Below are 23,163 nucleotides of genomic sequence, written 5' to 3'. Positions count from 1 at the left end.
TACCTGGGTAATCTGCTGTCAGGGAAGTGCCAGTGGTTTGAGGTGAAGTGATAGGGCAATGGCTGTGATGGGTATTATTTCCGGGGCACCTTGAAAGTAATCTCATGCAGCACAGCTCGATGGATACAATTAAAATATTCCTGTTTCAGCCACATACAGCTGAGAATCACAACTGCTTCCAGGCTCTGTACAGATAATAAAGATGTCTTAATGCGATTGAATAATCTAGCACTGCTGAAAACCAACAGAGACAGGTTGTGCCCATGCTTGTCGCTGGAAGAAACTTCCTTGTTGGAAACATGGCTGCCAGTCAGGGAGACAGGTACATTTAAGAAAGCAAGGTTTTCGATTCCCAATACCAACTATCTTACTGTCTCTAGTAAATAAAATCACAGATCTCAGAGTTAGGGAGCTGTATCAGAGGGACATTAGGACCACTTGTGTCCTTTTCCACGGAATCTTGGTTAACCTCTTCCATAGCAGCGATTCAGATTGACGCAATCACTGTCACAGTCAAGATTGGACTGTCAGGTCTCTCAAAAGCAGAGGTGGAGGTGTCTGCCTCATGATCAACTCCTCTTGGTGCACACATCTATTAGTGTTGTCCCAATTCTACTCACCAGACCTGGAATATCTCGCAATTCAGTGCCGTCAATTTTACCTGCCGCAGAAGATTTCTGTGATTGTTTTGGTAGCGATGTACATTCCATCTCACACCAATGTCAGGCAGGCTCTAGATGATCTGAGCAATGAGATTAACCAGGCCAGATTGAAAAAGTCTCTAGGTAATTACCATCAACAAATCACGTAGTACTAAAGGAAACAACACATTGGACCACCATCAAGAATGTCTACCTGTGCTATTCCACGCCCAAACTTCAGTAAGTCTGATCACCTGGCTTTGCTTCTACTTCCTCAGTAAAAGCAGATTGCAGCATCTTCAGTGAGGACCAAGAAGGGATGGACAAGCGACTACAGGACTGCTTTGAATCAGCGGACTAGACTGTAAAGTATTCAGGGATTCATCTTGCAATCTGGATGAACCTGCTGCAGTTGTTCATTAAAATCTGTGTAGATGAATATGTGCCTACAAAGACTTGCTGTACATTCCTAAATCAAAGCCGTGGATAAACCAGGAGGTCTGTCATCTGCTGAGGACTAGATCTGTGGCATTTAAGTCTGATGACTCAGGCCTGTACAAGAAAACCAGGTTTGACTTGCATAGAGCTATTTCAAGAGTGAAGAAACTATTCCGAGGGAGGTCAGAGACGACATCGGATGCGCATCAACTTGGTAGGGTTTGCAGGACATTACAAAGCAAACGCATTGCTTATATAGCAGATGAGCTGAACAACTTCGATACCTGCTTTGAAAGGGAGAATATAACTACAGCTGTGAAGATTCCTGGTACCCCCAGTGATCCTGTGATCTCTGTTTCGGAGGCCGATGTCAAGCTATCTTTAAGGAGGGTGAACCCTTGCAAGGTGGGAGGCCCAAATGAAGTACCTGGTAAGACTCTGAAAACTTGTGCCAGCCAATTGGCAGGAGTACTCAAGGACATTTTCAACTTCTCACTGCTACAGTCAGAAGTTCCCACCTGCTTCAAAATGGCAACAATTATACCAGTGCCGAGAAAGAGTTGTGAGAGCTGACTAAATAATGATCACCCAGTAGCAATCACATCTACAATGATGAAATACTTTGAGAGGCTGGTTATGGCTAGAATGAACTCCTGCCTCAGTAAGGACCTGGGCCCACTGTAGTTTGCCTAAAACCACAATAGGTCAACAGCAGATGCAATCTCCATGGCTCTTCACACAGCCTTGGATCACTTGGTCAATACAAACACCTATGTCATGATGCTGTTTGTTGACTTTTGCTCAGCGTTTAGCACCGTTATTCCCACAGTCCTGATCAATAAACTACAGAACCTGAGCCTCTGTACCTCCCTCTGCAATTGGATCCTCAATTTCCTAACCAGAAGACCACAATCTGCGGATTAGTGATAATATCTCCTTGCTGACGATCAACACTGGCGCACTGTAGAGGTGTGTGCTTAGTCCACTGCTCTACTCTCTCTATACTCACGACTGTGTGGCTAGTTATAGCTCAAATGCCACTGATAAATTTGCTGAATCTACCATTGTTGGTAGAATCTTAGATGAAGATGAGAGGGCGTAAAAGAGTGAGATAAACCAACTAGTTGAGCGGTATCACAGCAATAAATTTGCACTCAATGTCAGTAAGACAAAAGAATGTGGACTTCGGGAATGGTAACATGAAGCAGTGCTCGTAGAGAGATCAGAAGTGGAGAGAGTGAGCAATTTCAAGTTCCTGGCTGTCAAGGTCTCTGCAGATCTAACCTGGTCCCAGCATATTGATGCAGTTACAAAGAAGGCAAGACAGCAGCTATATTTCATTAGGATTTTGAAGAGATTTGGTTTGTCACCTAAAACACTAAAATATCTATAGATGCAGTGTGGAGAGCATTCTGACTGGCTTCATCACTGTCTGGAATGGGGATGAGGGGGAGCTCACTGCACAGGACCAAAATAAGCTAACGAAAGTTGCACAATTAGTCAGCTCCATCTTGGGTACTAGCCTCCATAGTATCCAAGAAAGAAGCAGTGCCTCAAAAAGGTAATGTCCATTATTAAGAACCCCCATCACCCAGGGCATGCCCTTTTCTCACGGTTACCATCAGGTAGGAGGTACAGAAGCCTGAAGGCACACACTCAGTGATTCAGGAACAGCTTCTTCCCCTCTGCCATCTGGTTTCTAAATGGACATTGAACCCATGAACACTACCTGGTTTTTTTAATAAGTATATAATTTCTGTTTTTGAACTATTTTAATCTATTTAATATAAATGTATATACTTACTGTAATTTGATTTACTTTGTCCTTTCTATATTATGTATTGCATTGTACTGCTGCTGTGAAGTTAACAAATTTCATGACACATGCCAGTGATAATGAACTTGATTCTGATTCTGTTCCTCAGGGATTATTGCAATGGGCCCCACCTTTCCACAGTGGTGCAGCAGGTAGTGCTGTTGTCACAGCATTCCAAAGGTCCACATTCAGTCTCAACCTCCTGCCCTGTCTGTGTGGATTTTCCCTGTGACTATGTGGGTTCCCTCTGACTGCTTCAGTTTCCTCCCACGTCCCTGCTACCCTCTTACCCAGGACTTGCCCTCTTCTCATTACTGGTACACGGGGAAGGCATAGCAGTCTGAAGACACACACTCAACATTTTAGGAATAGCTTCTTCCCCTCCATGGTTTCTGAACGGTCCATGAACCCATTGACACTACCTGACTGTTTCTCAATCTGAATGGCAGGTTAGTCGGTTGATGAAAATCACCTCCAGAGGTAATGGTTCGTAGAAAACCAAGGGCAGTTGAAGGATACTATGTGAGAGAGAATGGGCTACAGGCTAGCAGGATTGATAGGATTGATAGGATTAGAGAAACAGCATCGGCAAGATGGGTGAAATAACTCCTGTCTACAGTGAGGAAATCTGATTCTGATTGGTGCGAAGATAAGGGTAGAACTTAAAGGAGCAAAGAGTGAGTTACCCTTCCCTAAAAAGAGGTTAAGGCCGAAGCTAAATAGAACTATTAAATTTCATAAAGCAATCCAGCCAAACCACTTTAAAAGTAGATGGAACAAAGAATAGGCAAGTAGCAGGATCTTTAGTTAAACATGATGAGATGATTTATATAACCATTACAGCACGGAAACAGGCCAACTCGGCCCTTATAGTCTGTGCCGAACACTTACTCTCACCTAGTCCCAGCGACCTGCACTCAGCCCATAACCCTCCATTCCTTTCCTGTCCATATACCTATCCAATTTTTTTTTTAATGACAAAATCGAACCTGCCTCTACCACTTCTACTGGAAGCTCGTTCCACACAGCTACCACTCTCTGAGTAAAGAAATTTCCCCTCGTGTTACCCCTAAACTTGTGCCCCTTAACTCTCAACTCATGTCCTCTTGTTTGAATCTCCCCTACTCTCAATGGAAAAAGCCTATCCAAAAGATTTGCTGTCGATTTACAAGTGAGTATAAATTTGGCCACTGGTGAACAAGATTAAATCCTTAACAGACTTCAGTGCAAAACTGGTGGAGATTTTGACCATTTTTCCTTCAAGATTGGTGATTCAGAGTCAACTAAAATGTTCTAATTGGTTATTCTTCTTAGTTCAGTTGTATCAAGGTTGAGAAAGTGATGTCATTGAGGTGTGGAAAAGGTTAAAGGGCCTATTTCAATGGAATCCAATTACTTTTTATTTCAGGGATGAGGTTTATTAGGGATTAGCTTTTTAAGTATGAAGTGCAAATTTTCCACATTCACACAGATTGAGCCCCTATCAGGAATTTTAAGTCAGCTAATATGAACAAAGAGCATGACACATGGTGGAGAGTTTCATGCCATCTAAACAGCAGTTTAAAAAAAAGATTTTCTTCAGAATGTAGGAACATATCTGACTCGTCAGTGGTATTTGACAATGGAGTAGAAAGTTATATTGAAATTTCATTAACCTGTAGTTATTGTTAGCTTTTATAGTCTGAAGAGAACATGATTCTCCTGAACTCAAATCATGCCCTGGATATTACAGCAAGGTTTTGAAATCTGCGAAGTACTTGAATCTTCATTAAATATTTCCCAGATATGATCTATCAACCAATGAAGATAACTAAAAAATGCATTTGATTCCTGATAATGCCTACAACACTGAAAGTTCATGTAGTGAATTCCAGTTTCTGAACATTTCCTGCTCATTTGAAGTTCAAATGGTAAATATCTGTGCACCTTGGGCCTAGTAGGGGTGTGATTTGAATAAATCATACTTTAACTCCTGGTGTCCCCCTATCTTCAGTAACTCTGCTGTTGTGTAAACTTCTGCCATTTCCCTTAAAACAGCAGAAATTAGTATCTATGATGTTCATAGCTCCAGTTTTGAAAAATCCCTTAGAGTTAAGATTAAAATAGGCCATTCTCTTTATGTATAATTTGTTCAATTTGCAAACTGCTAACAAACATTATGCGCAGGAGAAGCAGCAGACAGTGAACAGAATGAGGACACTGACAGCAAACCTGGCCCAGGACGGAAGAGAGATGGTGGGCCATGCAGCAAATATGGTGGCAGATGTCGTGAACAGCTCAGCTGTAAGTTTCATTCTAACAATTAATTTCTATTCCCTTGCCAGTGCAATCCACTGGAACTGACGTAGTGCAGACTCCCAATGACTTGCAACACATCATCACTGGCAGAGCCCCTAACAGTGAGAATGTATTACAAGTCATTTGGGGGTGCATAAATGTGGCCCAGGAAGAACGGGGGTAAAAGGAATCTCTGTCTATTACACTATACCTGCAATAATGTACTTCTTTCAAGTTCAGGTTTATTGTCATCTGGCTGTACAGTGTTCCTCCGGACTGCAGTGCACCTGCAAAACATATGTCACACACACAATATAAACCAAAATATTACCATATAGAAATTAATAAAATATAATTCAAAATGCATGCAGTGCGCTGCATGGGTAAATAGCTTGCTGTCCTAGTGATGAGAACTCCTGGGGGTTGCAGGTATTCATTAGCCTCACAGCCTGAGGGAAAATGCTATTACCCAGTCTGAAAATCCTAGTCATGATGTTTTTTGTACCTCCTTCCTGACAGTAATGGTTTAGTGAAATTGTGGGATGGGTGATAGGAATCCTCAACAAATCTCTGGGCACGCGGTCTGTAACAGTTCTGGTAAATGTCACAAATAGAGCGGAGGGAGACCCTCATAATTCTCTCTGTTTTTTACCATCCTCTGAAGGGTCGTGTGGCCTGATGCTTTGCAGCTTCCATAGTACACAATGATACAACCAAGTAGGACAGTCTCAGTAGCGCTCCTCTAGGAAGTTGTTAGAATAGGAGAGGGGAGCCTTACATGCCTCAGTATTGTCAAAAAGTGTAGACACTGCTGTGCCTTCTTGACTAGTGAAGAGGGGTTGCGGGTCCAGGTTAGATCGTCTGTTATGTTTATACCAAGGAATTTTGTGCTCTCCACAGCAGAGCCATTGATGTGCAATGGAGAGCGGCTGACATGTGCCTTCCTGAAGTTCCCTATCATCTCTTTTGTTTGTTGACTCAGTTTGTTGTCTCACATCATCAGAAAAGCCTCTCTACCAACTCCTCCTTATGTCGACTCATGGTTATTGCTGATGAAGCCAACCACTGTCGTATCATCCGTGAACTTGATGATGTGGTTTAAGCTGAATCTGGTAGTCTGATCCCATTAACTCCAACTTGTTGGAATAAATTTACAACATCAGTGCTCCAACCTGGGGAGCGTGCAGAATCTGAGGGTGCTGAGTGACTCTGAAATTTTACATACTTTGGAACTGAACTTGCCACTCACTTTAAATTTGCACGTCATATAAAAAGTCATTGAGTGCATGGTTTGTCAAAACTACATGAAAATATAAAAGATTTAAGATTCAAGTTCAAGGTAAATTCAGTTTATTGTCATTCCGCCAAACAAGATAACAGGTCTGTGGACCAAGGTGCACAACAGAGGACATATATTTCACATGCATAACACATGAAATAATGTTACCACAAATAATAAGATGCATATATGATACAAGTTTAAAAGTAAATGGTGCAACACTATTGGTGCTTCATGTATGACAAGACCTGGGTGGGGTGGTGGCAGGGAGTTCAGTGGTCATATGGTAGAAGAAGCTCTTTGCTATGCTAACAATTCTTGACCTAATACTTTGGTACCTCTTCTCTAACGGTAGGGGATCTAAGAGATTGTTGGATGGATGGGAGGGATCACTGACAATGCTAAGGGCCCTGCATACCCAGTGCACCTGACAAATATCACTGATTGGTGGAAGAGAGATGCTGATGACCCTCTCGGCAGTCCTCACAATCCTCTGTAGCGACCTGTGGTCAGATGCCTTGCAGTTCCTGTATCAGATGGTGGTGCAGTTAGTCAGGACACTCCCGAAGGTGCTCCTGTAAGAATTGGTTTAAGTGGTGGGGTGTGGGGCCTCGCTCGCCTCGATCTCTCAAGGAGTTCAGACACTGCAGGAGTTAGCATAAGTGGTCACAGAACCTGATGTGGGGATGAGAGGCAGCTTTGGATGCACCAGAGATCTTGGTATAATCCAGATCTCTTGTGTTCTCACCTCTGGTATCCAAGTCAACATGCTGATAGAATTTAGACAGGACAGTTTTTTAAGTTAGCATTGTTGAAGACACCTTTCTCCCTTATTAGAAAGAGCCTGTGGTATGTCGTATAGCGGGTGAACAATTAGTCTGTGGGGTAACTGCAAGCCTGTGTCTTTGCTGTTGCTTTGCTCACACTTGAGTGCTCGGTGGCGGGTGCCGATGTTTTTTTGCTGGTGGGGGAGGAGAATTGTTGCTCGCAGCCACTTATGTGCAGGTGGCAAGGGAGCTGGGGGGGGGGGCTTCAGGGTTCTAACATTTAACTGTCATCCATTCTTTGGGGCACTCCTCTGTTTTTGTGGATGGTTGTGAAGTAAAAGTGTTTCAGGATATATATTGTATCCCAGTCATCTCATCTCTCCCAGAAGTTCCGGGAGTCTCCCGTAGATTGATAGCGGCTCACTGACGCCCGCAAGTTATATACAATATCCTGGAAATCGATTTTTTTTTGAGTGAGGGAGGGAGAGAGAGGGAGAGATCAAAAATAATGACAGTGTTACTCACTGCACTGTTTGCAACAGTGACTTTTCTATTGCCCAGGGTGAGTTAAAATGAGGTGAGTTTAACAATTGCCATTCATTCATTAATATAGCTAACGTTATTTAAACTAGCTGTCTAGCTGCTAAGGAGCTACTCTATTGCAGAAATCCCACCTCTCCGGGAAGTTCCAGGAGTTTCAGGCAAATTCCCGGAAGGGTGGGATGTCTGCTATACATTTCTCTGACCTTAAATGTACCTTTGAACAACAAAGGAGCACTGGGCGCATGGATGGCTAGTCACTGATGGTGCCGTGAAGTTCACTTTGCGCTTCCCTGACATCAGCACGGTTTTAGTGGGGGGGGGGAGGATGTATACAGCCACAATCACAATAGTAGTGAACTCCTTTGTTGAGCAGAAAGGCCTGCACTTCACCATTACCATAGGCAAACAGTGGGTTGTCACTACCAAATCATTCACACACCAGTTCTTATTAACATAGATAAATACACCTCCACCACGGGTCTTGCCAGAGATCATAGGAATTCTGTTGGTCCATATAGAGATGAAAACCACTAACTGGATTACTGCTTCAGGAATGGTATCCTGCAGCTATCTTTTTGTCAGAATGAGCGCATAGCTGATCTTCATCTCACACTGATTCGGCCTCAGACACAGGTAGTCTAGTGTATTTGCTAGCGATCGAACATCTAAAAGCAGAATCGACAAGAGAGCTGGCCTGTAGGATTTTGTGTGCAGTTTCCTTGCACACCACTTCCTGTGGCGTTTTCTCTGAGTGCCGGTATCAGGCAACAGTACGGTGCCCAATAAGCAGAGATTATCCGTTAGCCAACAACTCGCTAGTGAGGTAGACTTGCAGTACTTGGTGTTCTTAATATCCAGCAGTGGCTTGCAGTGCTAAGAAAGATGAAAACGGCAAACTATTACACCATCAGGTGGAACCACAGTGGCCGCTGAATCTGGACGTGCAGCCATTTTTAATTTAGTTCTATCTAACGGAAGAATTATACCAGAGAAGTGACTGTTTCCATTTACAGTTATTTGATGTGAAGCAAAGCATAGTTTTATTTTAAATCAACCCTTGCCATGCTGGTCAGGAAGTTAATTTTACATTTGACAAGTTAATATTTACCCTGTAAAGAATTTAAATTGTGACAGATTTGATTCTGTGTGGGTAATTAAAACTCAGTTACTTGATAGAGTGACACCAGACTGAGTGTAACATAGCCATAATCTAGCTGAAATAATTACATTTCAATTTGATTTGCATTTTACAAATAATTATAAACAAATTATTTAATTGTTTTTATGTTTCATGTGAGCTGTTCTCCCTTTAAGACCCAGATATCCAGACATGGAAATGCCCTAAGTTTTGCCATATTTAATATGCAAATACTGACAGTGGCACATGAACTGGAACTGTGGCAGAATTTACTGGGATGAGGTGATGTATGTGCATTTCCTATCCAAATGGAATCCCATTCCTTCATCTACTTTCCACTGCATACTTCCACTTCAGTCAGATTCACAGGTCAGGATGGCTGGGGCTATTGAACCACCAGCAGTGCTGGTTGAGATTAGATTACTGCATTGTTTAGGGTCTAAAGAGTCAGGAATCGGGACCGAGATCAATGGTGGGAAATATCACTCATTTTTATTTTGTGCCATGCTGTATCTGAAGAAGGAACCAGTTGCTGTGTATAGAAAAACAAAATGCTGGAGGAGTTCAGTGGGCCAGGCAGCATCTGTGGAGGGAAATGGACTGCTACTATTTCAGGTCAAGGTAGGTTATGTGTCCTTCTTTGTGTATTTTCAGTACTTGTCTAAAAATTGTTCCTCTGTACCTATGACAACAGATTCTGGAGCAATACACTGATCAGCTGGATTTGTGGAATGCCCAGATGAGGAGGCACATTGACAGGCTGGTAATGGAGATGACTCAGAAGAGTGTGCTTAGCCTTGTCTACAGGGCAGAGGACCATGCTGAAGAACTCAGGAACCTTGCTGATTTGCTAAACAGGTCAGTCTGTGTAAATGTCTTCCTTCGCAACAGAGCCGTGGGTAATCACCAAGCACGTGCCATTTTCTACTAAATAGTTTTGTAAAAAATATTGAGATCAGATTGGCAAAATCTTTTCAATTCTGTTTCTGTACTGTGAAAAAGTATTTATACTTAAAACATTTGTAAATATTGGGAAAAGGAGCTCTCTCCTTCTCCAGAACCCAACTGTTGTAAAATGCAAAGTCCATCCTTGGATCCTGTCAATCAAAGACAAACTCTGAGAGAAAACTCACATCGCACTTGCCATTTCAATGACTGATGATATCTAAATTTTCTCCTTGTTCACTTTGCACAATATGCAGATGAATACTGTGCCAAGTTCAGCACTGTGGAGATTATACACAGAAATGGGGAAATCTCTTGGGTCTTTTGCCTCCAGGAAGGCAGGACTGCTGTACTTTTGCATTACCCCAAGCAAATAAATGCTGATTCTAACTAGTTCCAAGCTGTAAGGCATGTCTCTAAAGTACTCAATGCATGCACTTGAAAGGGCAAACATTTCCAGAGAGATCTTTTCACGTGGAGATGTTTATGATCCGATTGCCTTATTTTTGGATTCTCCCTCTGTATGACAGGGTCAGAAAATTACAGATATTTAATAAATGCCAAGAAAAACATCTGTTTTAAACATGTAAATCATTTAAATAATGGCCATTGCAATGAACAATGTTGTTATTAGTTCACTTTCAGCTGTAAGGAACGTGTCCCTGAATGCGACAGTGGCTGTGAATGAACACTCCAACGTAAAGGCACTGGTCGAAGAAGCTGCATCTGTTGCTATGGATGCAAGGAGCAAAGCTGATGCTGCTTTGAAGTTGGTGAGTATTTACTGTGTTGGATTTAGCTAGGCCAGATCATAGTCTGATGGCCAAACCAGCCAATAAAAGTTCTTAGCAAAGCACATAAATGCTGGAGACACTCAGCAGTTCAGGCAGCATCAATGGAAAACAGTAAACAGTCAACGTTTTGGGTCGAGACCTTTCATTAGGATGTGAAAGGTCTTGGCCCGAAACGTCGACCATTTAATCTTTTCCATTGATACTGTTTGACCTGCTGAGTTCCTCCAGCGTTCATGTGTGTATTGCTTTGGATTTTCAGAATCTGCAGATGTTCTCATGTTTACACTTAAAATTATTCTCTCTTTGAAGTGACAAATGGGATAATAAATGTGTTGTGATTTGGTTACAGCTTCTTTAGTTATTTACTCTGCAATTTTAGATGATATTTCTGCTGGTTGTGGAGAATGTGACAAGGTCCTCTCCAGTAACTGACAGTGTCTCAGATTATTTTATTTCCCTTCTCGTGGCTCATGTTATGATAAAGATGATAGACAGCCTCTGACCAGTGGACAAATGAGAAAGGATAGGTTTCAATGAAGTAAGTAGGGGAAAGGAACTGATGGGATTGCCCTGACAGCCAGCAGACTCTTGAAGTGCCAGATAGCATAGTTCTATTTCTTAAGGAAATATGTTTAATAAATATTAGAGTGACTGCATGATGCCAGTCAAACTGCAAGTTTCCCTGGAGCAAAGTGGAGGGAGTCAGGTTAAAACCATCAAGTACAAAACAAGAATTAGACTGTTTAGCCTCAGCCTTTCACCACTAATAATTAAGATGAGAACTATCTCCTTTTAGCCCCAACTTCTCTTTCCCACCTGCTTCCCATAATCCTAGTCTCCCCTATATACCATACTTAGTCAAACATGGACTATCCCTTTTAAAAGTCTTCATAGTGGAATACATCTCTTCTGAGAATATCTTTCTCTGTTAACTCACCATTTGACTTTTGAATCAATTTTTCCAATCAGCACTAGTCATCTCTGCTTTTGTACCTTTAGAACTCCCTTAGTTTAAGATACTAGTTTCATACCAAGTTTCTCACACTCACAGTGAATATGAAATTCTGTCATGTTATTAGGACTCTTCTCTTGACATGGTGTCTCATTATACGTGATCATGTCTAAAAATCACCTGTTCCCTATTTGATTCTCTGACATTTTGCTCTAAAAATCAGTCCTAAATAGAGACTATGAACTCCTTCTCCTGGCTATGATCTTTATTAAGAGCAAGATTGTCCATAATTAATTCTGCATATTTTATCAGCCCTCGACATTTCATGTTTATACTTTGTTCTACAAAGTAGCTACAGTTAGGGGTGAGGTGAAAGCCTACAGACCACTGCCATCAATACCATCCTCCCCTTGCAATTCCTCATCTCCACACATTGCAAATTCAATATTCTGAACTCATCCTTCGTTAGCAAACCCACCCGATCTCTTTTTCCCTTCTGTTACGCAGATTATTTTTTCCCATACTGCTCCCTGCATGAGTATTTTGTACTTCCTTGAGAACTTCCTACATTTTCCCTTCACTCCCCCATCCCACCTCACATTTATTTGATTTAAAGCCCTACCTGTAGACCTTGCTATTCACTTCATTGCGTCAAAATGTCTAACCATAGTTAGACCCCACTTGGAGTACTGTGTTCTGTTCTGGTCACCTCATTACAGGAAGGATGTGGATACTATAAGAGAGAGTGCAGAAGAGATTTACAAGGATGTTGCCTGGATTGGGGAACACGCCTTATGAGAATAGGTTGAGTGAACTTGACCTTTTCTCCTTGGAGCGACGGAGGATGAGAGGTAACCTGATCGAGGTGTAGAAGATGATCAGAAGCATTGATCATGTGGATAGCCAGAGGCTTTTTCCCAGGGCTGAAATGCTAACATGAGGCAGCATAGTTTTAAGGTGCTTGGAAGTAGGTACAGGGGATGTCAGAGACAGGTTTTCACAGATTGGTGGGTGTTGTGGAATGCACTGCCAGCGAAGGTGGTGGAAATGGATACAATAGGGTCTTTAAGAGACACTTAGACAGGTACACGGAGCTTAGAAAACCAGAAGGCTCTGCGGTAGGAAAATTCTATGCAGTTTCTAGAGTAGATTACATGACATTACATAGTGGGCCAGAGGTCCTGTAACATGCTGTAGATTTCTATGTTTCTATGTTAAAATGATAACAATGACATCAATGAATATGAGCAACTATTGTTGGACCTGTTGCATACCATTTACGATGGTAATTTTTGACGACTCCAGTGAGCTGGTGCTGGGCATATGTATGGCTTACAGCAAGCAAAACAAAAAGAAACAATCTGATCAGATAACTAAATAGATTTAAAATGCAGAGAAACAGCAGCGAACCCAGAAGCTTATAGAAGTTTATACAGTTATGAGAAGCATAGATGGGATCGACAGTCAGAATCCTTTACTTCGGATAGAAATGTCAAGACGTGCATTTAAGGTGATGGGGGAAAGTTCAGCAGTGATGCGTGGGATAAGTTTTTTTCACACAAAGCGTGATGGTAGGTGTCTGGAGCAGGTTGCCAGAGGTGCTAGCTGCCTTTTAAGAGGTTTTTAAATAGACCCATGAATATGGAGGGACATAAGACGTATGAGCAGAATTAGGCCATTTGGCCCATCGAGTCCGCTCCTTCATTCAATCATGGCTGATCCTTTTTTCCCCACTCCTCAGCCTTCTCCCCATAACCTTTAATGCCATGTCCAATCAAGAACCTATCAAGCTGTACATTAAATACACCCAACAACCTGGCCTCCATAGCTGCTTGTGATAACAAAGTCCACAAATTCACCACACTCTGCCTAAAGAAATGCCTCCGCAACTCTTTTAAATGAACGCCCCTCTATCCTGAGGCTGTGCCCACTTGTCCTAGACTCCCCCACCATGGGAAACATCCTTTCCACATCTACTCTGTCTAGGCCTTTCAACATCCGAAAGAATCCATTGGATATGGATCATGTTATGTTAGCATCATGTTTGGCACAGATATCGTGTGCTAAATGGCTTCTTCTTGTAATGTATTGTACTGTGTTCTTTGAAAGCTATGGCATCTCCTTCCAATAAAATCCAGTTAGTTTCTCCAGAAAATGAATATAGAGTGACTCTGTCACTAATAACATTGACATGACAATTGCACACTTTTCATAACATGTACCCAGGTCCAAATTGTTATATTTTGCAGATGCTGTAGACTTAACAGTCCACGACTTTATTGCTTCATTATATAATCATTCTATAATTCTGACACAAAATGCTCCTTTTGTTTCATCTTGCCAGGCCAAAGGTCCTCAAAGGACACTAGAGGAAGTCAGCAAGGAGTCAGCTGACCGCAGTTCAAAGCTCCTTAACGATGCCAATGATTTGAAGAAGAAAACAACGGGTGAATAACTTGTCCAATTTAAGAATTTGTATTGATGTTAGCAACTTACCCTTGAAGTGACTGAAGGAAAATAATAGCTGGGCAATGGGAACAGAGCAGGAGAGTTAGATTTGCTGGAAGATGGGTAAAAGAATGGCAGATAGGGTTTCAAAGATCAAACTAAATTTATTATCAAAGTACATGTATATGTCACCAAATACAACCCTGAGAATAATTTTCTTGTGGGCAATAAATATTGAGAACATGAGGTGAAGAGTCCTTGAAAGTGAGTCCATAGTTGTGAAAATAGTTCAGTGATGGGGGCATGCAAAATTATCCCTTCTAGTTCAAGACCCTGATGGTTGAGGGGTAATATCTGTTCCTGACCCTGGTGGTGTGGGTCCTGAGGCTGCAGTATCTTCTTCCTGATGGTAGCAGTGAGAAGAGACCATGGCTTGGGTGTGGGGTCTTTGATGATGGATGCTGCTTTCCTGTGACAGCGCTCCACGAAGAGCTGCTCAATGGTGGGAGGTATTTACCTCAGATGGACTGGACCATATCCACTACTTTTTGTACGATTTTCCATTCAAGGGATTTGGTGTTTCCATAATAGGCTGTAATGTAACCAGTCAATATTCTCTCCATCACACATCTGTAGAAGTTTGTCAAAGTTTTAGAAGTCATGCCAAATCTTTGCAAACGTCTAAGGAAGTAGAGGCACTGCCATGCTTTCTTCACTTTAGATTTAACTCAGACAAGCGGAAGTAATGCATTTTAGGCAGTTAAATCAGGACAGGATATATACAGTGAAAGACAGGGTCCTAGGGAGTGTTGTGGAACAGAGAGGCTGAGAGTTACAAGTACATAGTTAGCTGAAAGTGTTGACATAGGTAGACAGGTGGTAAAGAAGGCATATGGTATACTTTTATCAGACTAGGCACTGAATGCTCTTTGTCACAGCTGTGTACAAGACACTGATGAAGGCACACAATATGCTGGAAGAACTCAGCAGGTCGTGAAAGTGAATAAACAATCGATGTTTCGGGGCGAGACCCTTCATCAGGACATTGATGAGTCTATACTTGGACCTGGAAAACTGCACAGTTCTAATCACCATGCCATAGGATGCATTGATTAAGGGAGAGAGTCTTGATAACCTGGAACTATTTTCGCTGGAATGAAGGAAGACATAGGTTTAAGGTGAAGGGGAAAAAGATTTACAGGGCAGCTGAGAAGCAGTTTTATCGCAGAGGTTTGTGGAAAGAGCTGTCAGAGGAATCTGTAGAAGCTGATATAGTTACAACTTTTAAAAGACATTTGGTCAGGTTCATGGATAGGAAATATTTAATAGAGGCATATTCAATGCATGCAAACAGGACTAGCTCAAAAGGCACTTTGGTCAATATGGATGAGTATAAAGTCTATGATTTTATAAAAGCTGTAGTCCAGAAAAGATGGGTGAAATAGCCTGTGCAATATGCATTCCAAATGTCAGGAAATCCTTGGCTCATTGCAGTGTCAAAGCTTTCCTCTACATGGTTCCATCTGCTTCTGCCCAGCCCCGCTGGCATAAATTACTCAGCTGGTAGGCTGCTGGCAAGACACTGAATTGAGTGTGCACTGTCACAGGCTGTGAGCAGGATTGGGGAGCTCAAGGTCGAAGGCCTAAAGTTCCTTCATAGGTCAGAAAAGAATGTACACCCATTGCTGACCAGTGAGTAGACAATTTTTTGTGGATTTAAGGATGGGCTCAGTGAGGCTGCTGATAGAGCCACTGCCTCACAGTTCAAGCAGTCTGGGTTCAAATTGACCTCAGATACGGTCTGTGTGGAGCTTACACCTTCTCCCTGTGACTGTGTGAATTTCCTCCAGGTGTTCCTGTTTCCTGCCACACACAAAAATAGGCAAGTTGGTAATTTAATTGGCTACTATATTTATTTACAGTGACTAATTAACCATTAGTCCTCTCTGAGATGTGGCAGGGCCTGAGAGAGCTGACAGGGGTGCAGTGTGGGAAGAATAAAACAGGGTTAGCATTGGATTAGTTTAATGGGTACTGGATGGTCAGCATAGACTTGCTGGTCTGAAGGACCTGTTTCTATAGCATGGTATTGCATGTGATGACTTGTTTTGGTTTTTTCATTTGTTCAGGTCTTGTCAGCCAACTGAGTGGACTTAAAAAGAAAGTTGATCACATTCAAAAGAGTGCGCACAATATTAGCAGACTGTTGAGTGAGCCTCTGCAGTTACTGGCAGCCGTGCCTAATGGTAAGTAATCTGTGCACCCACTGAACATTATTTGGAAAGCTAATTGTCATGAACAATGTTGTTTATAAGTTCCATGAATAAATGTTCAAATTGTTAATGCACTTCTCAAGAGTGGTGGGACGCTGGTCTATATGAGCGAGCCCTCTACTCATTAAAAATTTAGAATCAGATAATATTACTTGGTCCTGGAGATTGTTGATCTTCTTGAGTGGAATTGAAGCCACAGTCATCCAGGCCGGTGGGCAGTACTGCACTCCTGAGTGTTGTCCTGGAAATGGTGGAAAGGTCTTCAGGTGTGTGAGCTTCAGGCCACTTCAGGACGACTCTCAGCAGGTTGATGTTGCCTAAATTTCTGAGTGAACAACTCAGGGTAAGCAATGGAGTATTTTAGGTGTGGGAATACAGTCAGTTAGAGGAGCATGGGTCTTCAAAATTCTCAACCCAGGCTGCTCAGTCATTAAATGTACTCAGGAGCTCAGGGGGCTGGTATAAGGTTCTTTTAAGAGTTAGATCCATCCACTAACTTTCCCACAGCCATTCAAAAGAAGCTGTCTATTCAACAACTTCTGGGACTTGGTGAAAAGCAGCAGAAATTCTTTATATAAAATAGAAATAAATTAATTCAAGTTGCTGTATCACCAGAAATCATTAAGGTGGGATGGGAAGGAGGAAGGTGGGATCCACACCAAGATGATAGCCAAGTTTAATGAGTAGATTCATCAGTTTAATGAATGAGAAAACTCTTTCTTAGGAAACATTGAGGACTTTATGGTTTATAAAGACCTGCAGTGATGTGAATTCATCTTTCGTATGAATTAGATACCATATTTTAAAGAAACCAAGACACGTAAGGAGGTATTAAAATCAGAATTGAATTTACTATCACTGATGTGAATTTTTTTGTTTTGTGATAGCAGTTAAGTACAAGACATAAAACTTACAATAAGTTACAATATAAATAAATACATAGTGCAAAAGGGGAATACTGAGATAATGTTCATGAGTTAAGGGAATGTTCAGTAATCTGACAGTGAGGGGAAGAAATTGTTCTTAAAATGTTGAGTTTGGTCTTCAGGCTCTTGAACCTCCTTTCCAATGGTAGTTTTGGGGAGATGATATGTCCCAGATAGTGAAGGTCCTCTGTGATGGAGCTTGCGGTGTCTAAAATCCTGTGCATTGGAGCCTTGATACCAGGCAGTGATGCAACCAACCAGAGTGATCTCCACTGTACATCTGCTGGAGTCTTAGGTGACAAAGGTCGATTCAATTGGGTTTAATTTGTTTCTCAGTACAAAGAAGTAGGAAGACAACGAAGATTAGGGAGAGTACTGCAATGCTTGGGACTTGGCGGCTGAAGGCATAGCTGCAATATTGAGGCCGAAAGAGAGGAGATGTGAAGAGATTTCAGAAATGAAGGGGTGAGAGGTCATGCAGAGATTTGGAGGTGATCATTATTGTTTTAAATTTGAAGCATTCATGAAATCCAGATTCAGTGTAAATTATCAGAATTATAGGAACAGAAAATAAGGAAGGTGTATTAAATGTAAAATGTGAATTTCACTAGATGACTACAACTCCCTTTCAAAGTACCAACATTTGTACATTGCAGGTAATACAAACACAATTCGTGAGGCAAAAGATAATGCGTTCTTGGCTAATCTAACCGCAACTGCAACTCTTGCTGAAATTCAGCAGTTCACTCGGCAGCTGTTGACCACATCTGGCACTTTAATGAAGGTCAATAAGACCGTCAGGGAAACAAATGAGCTCATCAGTGATTCAGCGAGGACTGGTAAGTTCAGATATGGAACCTCATTTTTGGCAAAAGGTCATATATTGGTTAACAAACCACGAGTAGTAGAAGCACCAATATAAGTTTTGTGGAAAGCAAACTCAAAATTAATTTGTAGTTGGGCAGTCCTTGGTTCATTCAAGCTATTATCTTAATATTAGAACTTTGGTTTGGCCACAGTCATATCGGGGCATGATGTCCACTTTGATCACCTTAGGAAGGATAAGGAGCCTTTAAACAGGCTGCAAAAAGTGTTTACCAGGAATGTTTTGGTAATAAGGGATTGGCAAGCTTGGGGCAAGGCTGGAGAAGCTGTGATTGTTTTGTTTAGAAAAGACAAACTTGATTAAAGTAGCTACCAGTTTCCAACCTTCTCTCTCCTTTGACTTTTCCCTAATTCTGCTTCTTCATTTCCATTTCAGGAATTAACTGGAGTCAGAATTCCTGACAATTCCATGAACACCCACTACTGTCTTGGCTGGACATCCTGCTGTTCTGCTTCCTATAAAGACTCTGTTCTTTCAGTTTCGCCACCTTGGTTATACTTATTCTGATAACCTTGCCTTCCATATGAGGACTTCAAAAATAACTTAATATTTTTTCTTAACTTGAGATTCTCCTCAACCAAAGATGATGGGGAACTGTACATGTTTATTCCATTTCCTGTGTTTCTCATCCATCTTCCCTGGAACCTAAATAAGACAGAGGCATCAGAACTCTCTGTTGGTGGAAAATAACAACTGATCTACCTAGGGGAAAGGCCTGTGAGGAGAGAGAGGAAACAAAACATCATTCAGTTCACCTCTTATGTCATCCAGCCTCTTACCCTTCACACCCTAACAGAGATATTCTGGCTCTCTGTATCCCTTGGCATTCTCCTCATGTCTGATTTACAACTCTTCCTTGTTCTGATGAAAAATATGATTAGAAGCATTAACTCTATTCCTCTCTCTAGAGATTGTGTCTGACCAGCTGAAAGTTTTAAGTATTACCTATATATATCTGAAATGAGATGTGACAGTGATGTTCACAGTAAGAGGCTGGTTACACAGGGACAGACAGAAGAAGAATTGAGAACCAGAGCTCACTGGTCTGTGGTGGAATCCAGAAAAACTATACTGGTGGAAATGTGAAGTAAAAACAAAATGCTACAGAGAGGAAACGGGAGTTTATTTTTCAGGCTCCTTACCTTTCCTCAGAACCGGGAGAAGTAGTTTTTTTAAGTTACAGAGAAAGAGAGAAGGTTAGGGAGAACAAAAGGAAATAATTGTGATAGGGCAGAGACTGGAACAGACTGAAAGGCACAATGGTCATGATGTAAAGATGGGAGGAATAAAGAGAACATGCTGTTCCTCAGTTAAAGTTCATCTTCACTGAGACAAGACCAGTGAGGGAGAGAGTAAAATTGGGAATTACACTGTCAAGCAACTAGTAGAAAAGGTCAACCGGTGATTTAAAAAGAAGAAACAAAATGCAATTAAGAGTAGGCCATTTGGATTTCCATGAGTGAGCCAAAATTCAAAAAGATTAAGGCTGATTTTTATTTTTATCTCTGCAGTCATTCCCACATACCATAATTTATTTAATGACTAAAAATCTAACCATCTCTGTCTTGAATGTATTCCGCAGCTGAGCCTTGGAGCTCAGCAGGAGAATTCCAACGATGCAATCTCTAGGCAAAGAATTTTTTTACTATCTGAGTCAGTTCCTTTGTTATTGACACCCCACATCTCTGTGCCAAGTGATGAAAGAATATCTGTATTTCAGGTTGATCGTCTCATTTTGCTGTATTCGAGAGAGTGTGCTCATTCTAATTAATCTTCCCTAAAAATGACCAACAGGAATAAATCTGATAATCCTTAAGGCATTCCCTCCATCACAGGTATAACTTTCCTCAAATAGCGACACTAGAGCTGTGCATGGTATTTCAAATTTAGTTTCACTGAAGCTCTTTGAAATTGGAGCAAGATAGTTCCATTTGTAAATAGATATCTTTTTAAGCTGAAGGCCAGTCTGTCATTTGCGTTTCTAATAGTTGTTCATTTTGCCTGTTGGGTGTGCGTTGCAAAGTTATCACCGGGTCTGCTGAGTCTGAATCCTGTGTCAAAAAGTAACTTGTGTTGCTCAGCAAGTAATAGCATCTGGAACACTTCAGCAGACCGGTTGGTGGAGAGAAATTCATTTACGCCTTTGAAAAGGGAATAGGTTAAACTCTTGAACTAAATAAAACATTTCCAGGCAATGATGGAGAATTAAATTAGCTGCATTGTCCTCACAGAAAGGTATGACTATCCTTTTTCTATGCAATTATTCTTGTATATGATATCTACAGTACAAAGCCCATGACAACTTGTGGAAAGTAAGCGCAGTGTTGTTTCTCGCTGTGTGTATTGCTTTGGTTTCCTGTAACTGCAGACTTCTTCGTTTTTAATTTCTGATTTTTCCTCCTTACAGCTGTGGCTGCTGGAGCTAAAGTGCAAGAAATCGAAATTCAAGCCAATTACTTGTTGGACAGATTGAAGCCATTGAAAATGCTTGAGGACAATCTGAGCAGAAACTTATCAGAGATAAAGGAGTTGATTAATCAGGCCCGGAAGCAAGCTGCCTCAGTAAGCATGGAATTAATATGATCTGTGAATCTCAACTCTACCTCAAACATTTTTAAATAGGAGCATAGTTACCAGGCTAAAGGCATTCAGTGCAGCAGAATACCTTACCTGAGTCAATCCTCCATCTATATTCATTGGCTTTTAAAATCCAAAACTACCAACACCTATAACCTTATCTATTTATTACATTAAAAGCCTCCTCTTTGTTCTATGAATGAGGCTTAATATCAAATAGCCATAACTTTGATGTTTCAGTATCTGAAGGGGATAACAAAAGAGTTGAGATTCTAATTTCGGATTCCCTGGCCAAATTTTACTTGCTGGACTGATTGACCATTGCTCATGCTTCATTGATTTACAACATGTGGGCATCACTGGCAAGGCCAGCACTGCATGCCCGACTATCATTAGCCTGCGGTGGTTGGCCTCCCTGAACTGCTGCAATCCTCTGAATAAGGTACCCCCACAGTTGTTAGACTGGGCCTTCCAGGTGTAGTGGCATTAAATGGAGATATACAGCATTTTTTATACAGTATTTTCTCTTGACATTTCTGATGACAGATCCCAGGGTTATGGGATGTTCTATTGAAGATGTCTTGATGAAATTATTGTCAAAATCAAGCTTGTCATAAGCACAAGATCATGCATGCACAGTACAATGAAAAACTGACTTACAGCAGCATCCATCACAGGCACAACATTCATAAGAAAAGTTTAAGTTAGACTGTAGTGAGCTGTTGAAGTAGTGGGATTGGGTACCACTCAGTTGGTCTATATTGACCTGGTTGGCATTGAGTGCGAATGAAGCTGCATTCATCAAGTCAAATGGAACATAGTCCATCAGTTTCCTGATTTGCACCTTAGAGGACTTTGGAAAATAATGGAGTAAATTGACTGACTGGCCCTCTATAGCTGCAGTATTATGTGGCTGGTCCACCCATGTTTCTAGTGAATGGTAAACCCAAGGATATCTATATTGGGCAATAGTAGAAAAAGGAGCGTTGGTCATCATTTGGCACACGTGATGTACTTGCATTTGCAACTTAACTGTCCATGCCTGAATGTAGTTCAGATACAGAACTGTGCAGTCCTGGATTGTTTCATTAGATGATGAGTTGCTGCTGGAAATGAGCTCTGTGCAGTCAATTGCACACAACCCCAGTTTGGTGTGCACCAAGCCTGCAAACTGATGGCTATGGAGAATGGACACAGCTATGGAGTGAAGCCGGCTGTAAAAGAATTTCTAATGGTTGGATTGCCGGCGCACTGAGGCCGTGTCTCACGAAGCACCAGCAATATAATGCACAGTTCCAGTGTCAGCTACGTAGCATAAATAAAAACAGAGAATATTGGAGATGTGCGAGGGGTGGTTGATATTTTCATGGCCTGAGGTAGAAGGAGATGTTATTAACTTCAAACTTTCTGCATTATCACTCAAAGAGTTGAACTGCAGGTGCATGTAATGAGAGCGTCTTGGACCTCCAGGTGGTCCACAGCAGGGGGTGATTGATAAGTTTGTGGCCCAAGGTAGAAGGAGATCAGTTATACAGCTCTCGTTACATGCACATACAGTTCAACTCTTTGAGTGATTATGCAGAAAGCTTGAAGTTAATAACTCATCTCCTTCTACCTTAGGCTACAAACTTATCAATCACCCCATGCTGTGGACCACTTCTGGAGGTCCAAGACACCAGTTTCTACAAGGAAGGGATCTGTATGCTCCACAACCACTGGATAGCAATTCCACTTTGCAAATATAAAAAAGTGTTTTCTTCTAACCCTGAGTTTAATCTTTCTCCAGATTAAAGTGGCAGTATCAGCTGACCGGGATTGTATCCGTGCCTACCAGCCTGCACTCCTGAGCAGCAACTACAATACTCTGACCCTGAATGTGAAAACCTCGGAGACTGAAAACCTACTGTTCTACCTAGGTAGCAGTAGCAATGTAAGTAATGTAAGCAATGTAAGATGCTGGTGCATCTTGCTGAGATGTCCAGAGGTTAAAGTCCTGAGGCTAGAAGTTGCTGATATAGTGAAGCCAAGGTTCATGCATGATCTTTTTACAATCACTCATCAACTGTGCTTAATTAATGTACTGAATATCCAAATAAATGAAAGATTATTGCTTATCAACCAAATTTCCAACTTGCATGTGAATGGGGAAGGTAAGTAATTAAAGCACAATCAGAATCAAGTTTATTGTCACTGAAATGTCTTCAAATTTGTTGTTTTGTGCCAGCAGTACAGTATGGGACATTTACAATTACTATAAGTTACAGTAAGAAATAAAATAATTAGTTTAAAAGAGGAATATTCAGGTACTGTTCACGGGTTCATGGCCCATTCACAAATCGGGTGGAAGAAGGGAAGAAGCTGTTCCTAAAACATTCAGTGTAGGACTTCAGAGTCATATACTTCCTCCTTGACGGTAGTAATGAGAAGAGAGCATGTCCTGGATTGTGAGGGTCCTTAATACTG

General features: G+C 41.5%; 1 protein-coding gene across 2 annotated transcripts in view; it reads left to right on the top strand.

Moving 5' to 3' along the window:
* Window positions 1-23,163, top strand: part of lama1 (laminin, alpha 1) — a 340,811-nt gene that overhangs the window by 249,902 nt on the left and 67,746 nt on the right. For both annotated transcript variants that reach the window (XM_059975999.1, XM_059976007.1), the window contains 8 exons: window positions 5,062-5,178; window positions 9,594-9,757; window positions 10,479-10,617; window positions 13,935-14,037; window positions 16,168-16,284; window positions 17,894-18,076; window positions 20,531-20,685; window positions 22,487-22,630. In XM_059975999.1, coding sequence (XP_059831982.1) covers window positions 5,062-5,178; window positions 9,594-9,757; window positions 10,479-10,617; window positions 13,935-14,037; window positions 16,168-16,284; window positions 17,894-18,076; window positions 20,531-20,685; window positions 22,487-22,630 — 1,122 coding nt within the window. The remainder of the gene's footprint in view (window positions 1-5,061; window positions 5,179-9,593; window positions 9,758-10,478; window positions 10,618-13,934; window positions 14,038-16,167; window positions 16,285-17,893; window positions 18,077-20,530; window positions 20,686-22,486; window positions 22,631-23,163) is intronic.

This window comes from Hypanus sabinus, chromosome 1, assembly GCF_030144855.1.
Source record: "Hypanus sabinus isolate sHypSab1 chromosome 1, sHypSab1.hap1, whole genome shotgun sequence".
Lineage (NCBI taxonomy): Eukaryota > Metazoa > Chordata > Chondrichthyes > Myliobatiformes > Dasyatidae > Hypanus > Hypanus sabinus.
The sequence above is the reverse complement of the archived record's forward strand: the minus strand, read 5'-3'. Positions and strand labels throughout refer to the sequence as shown.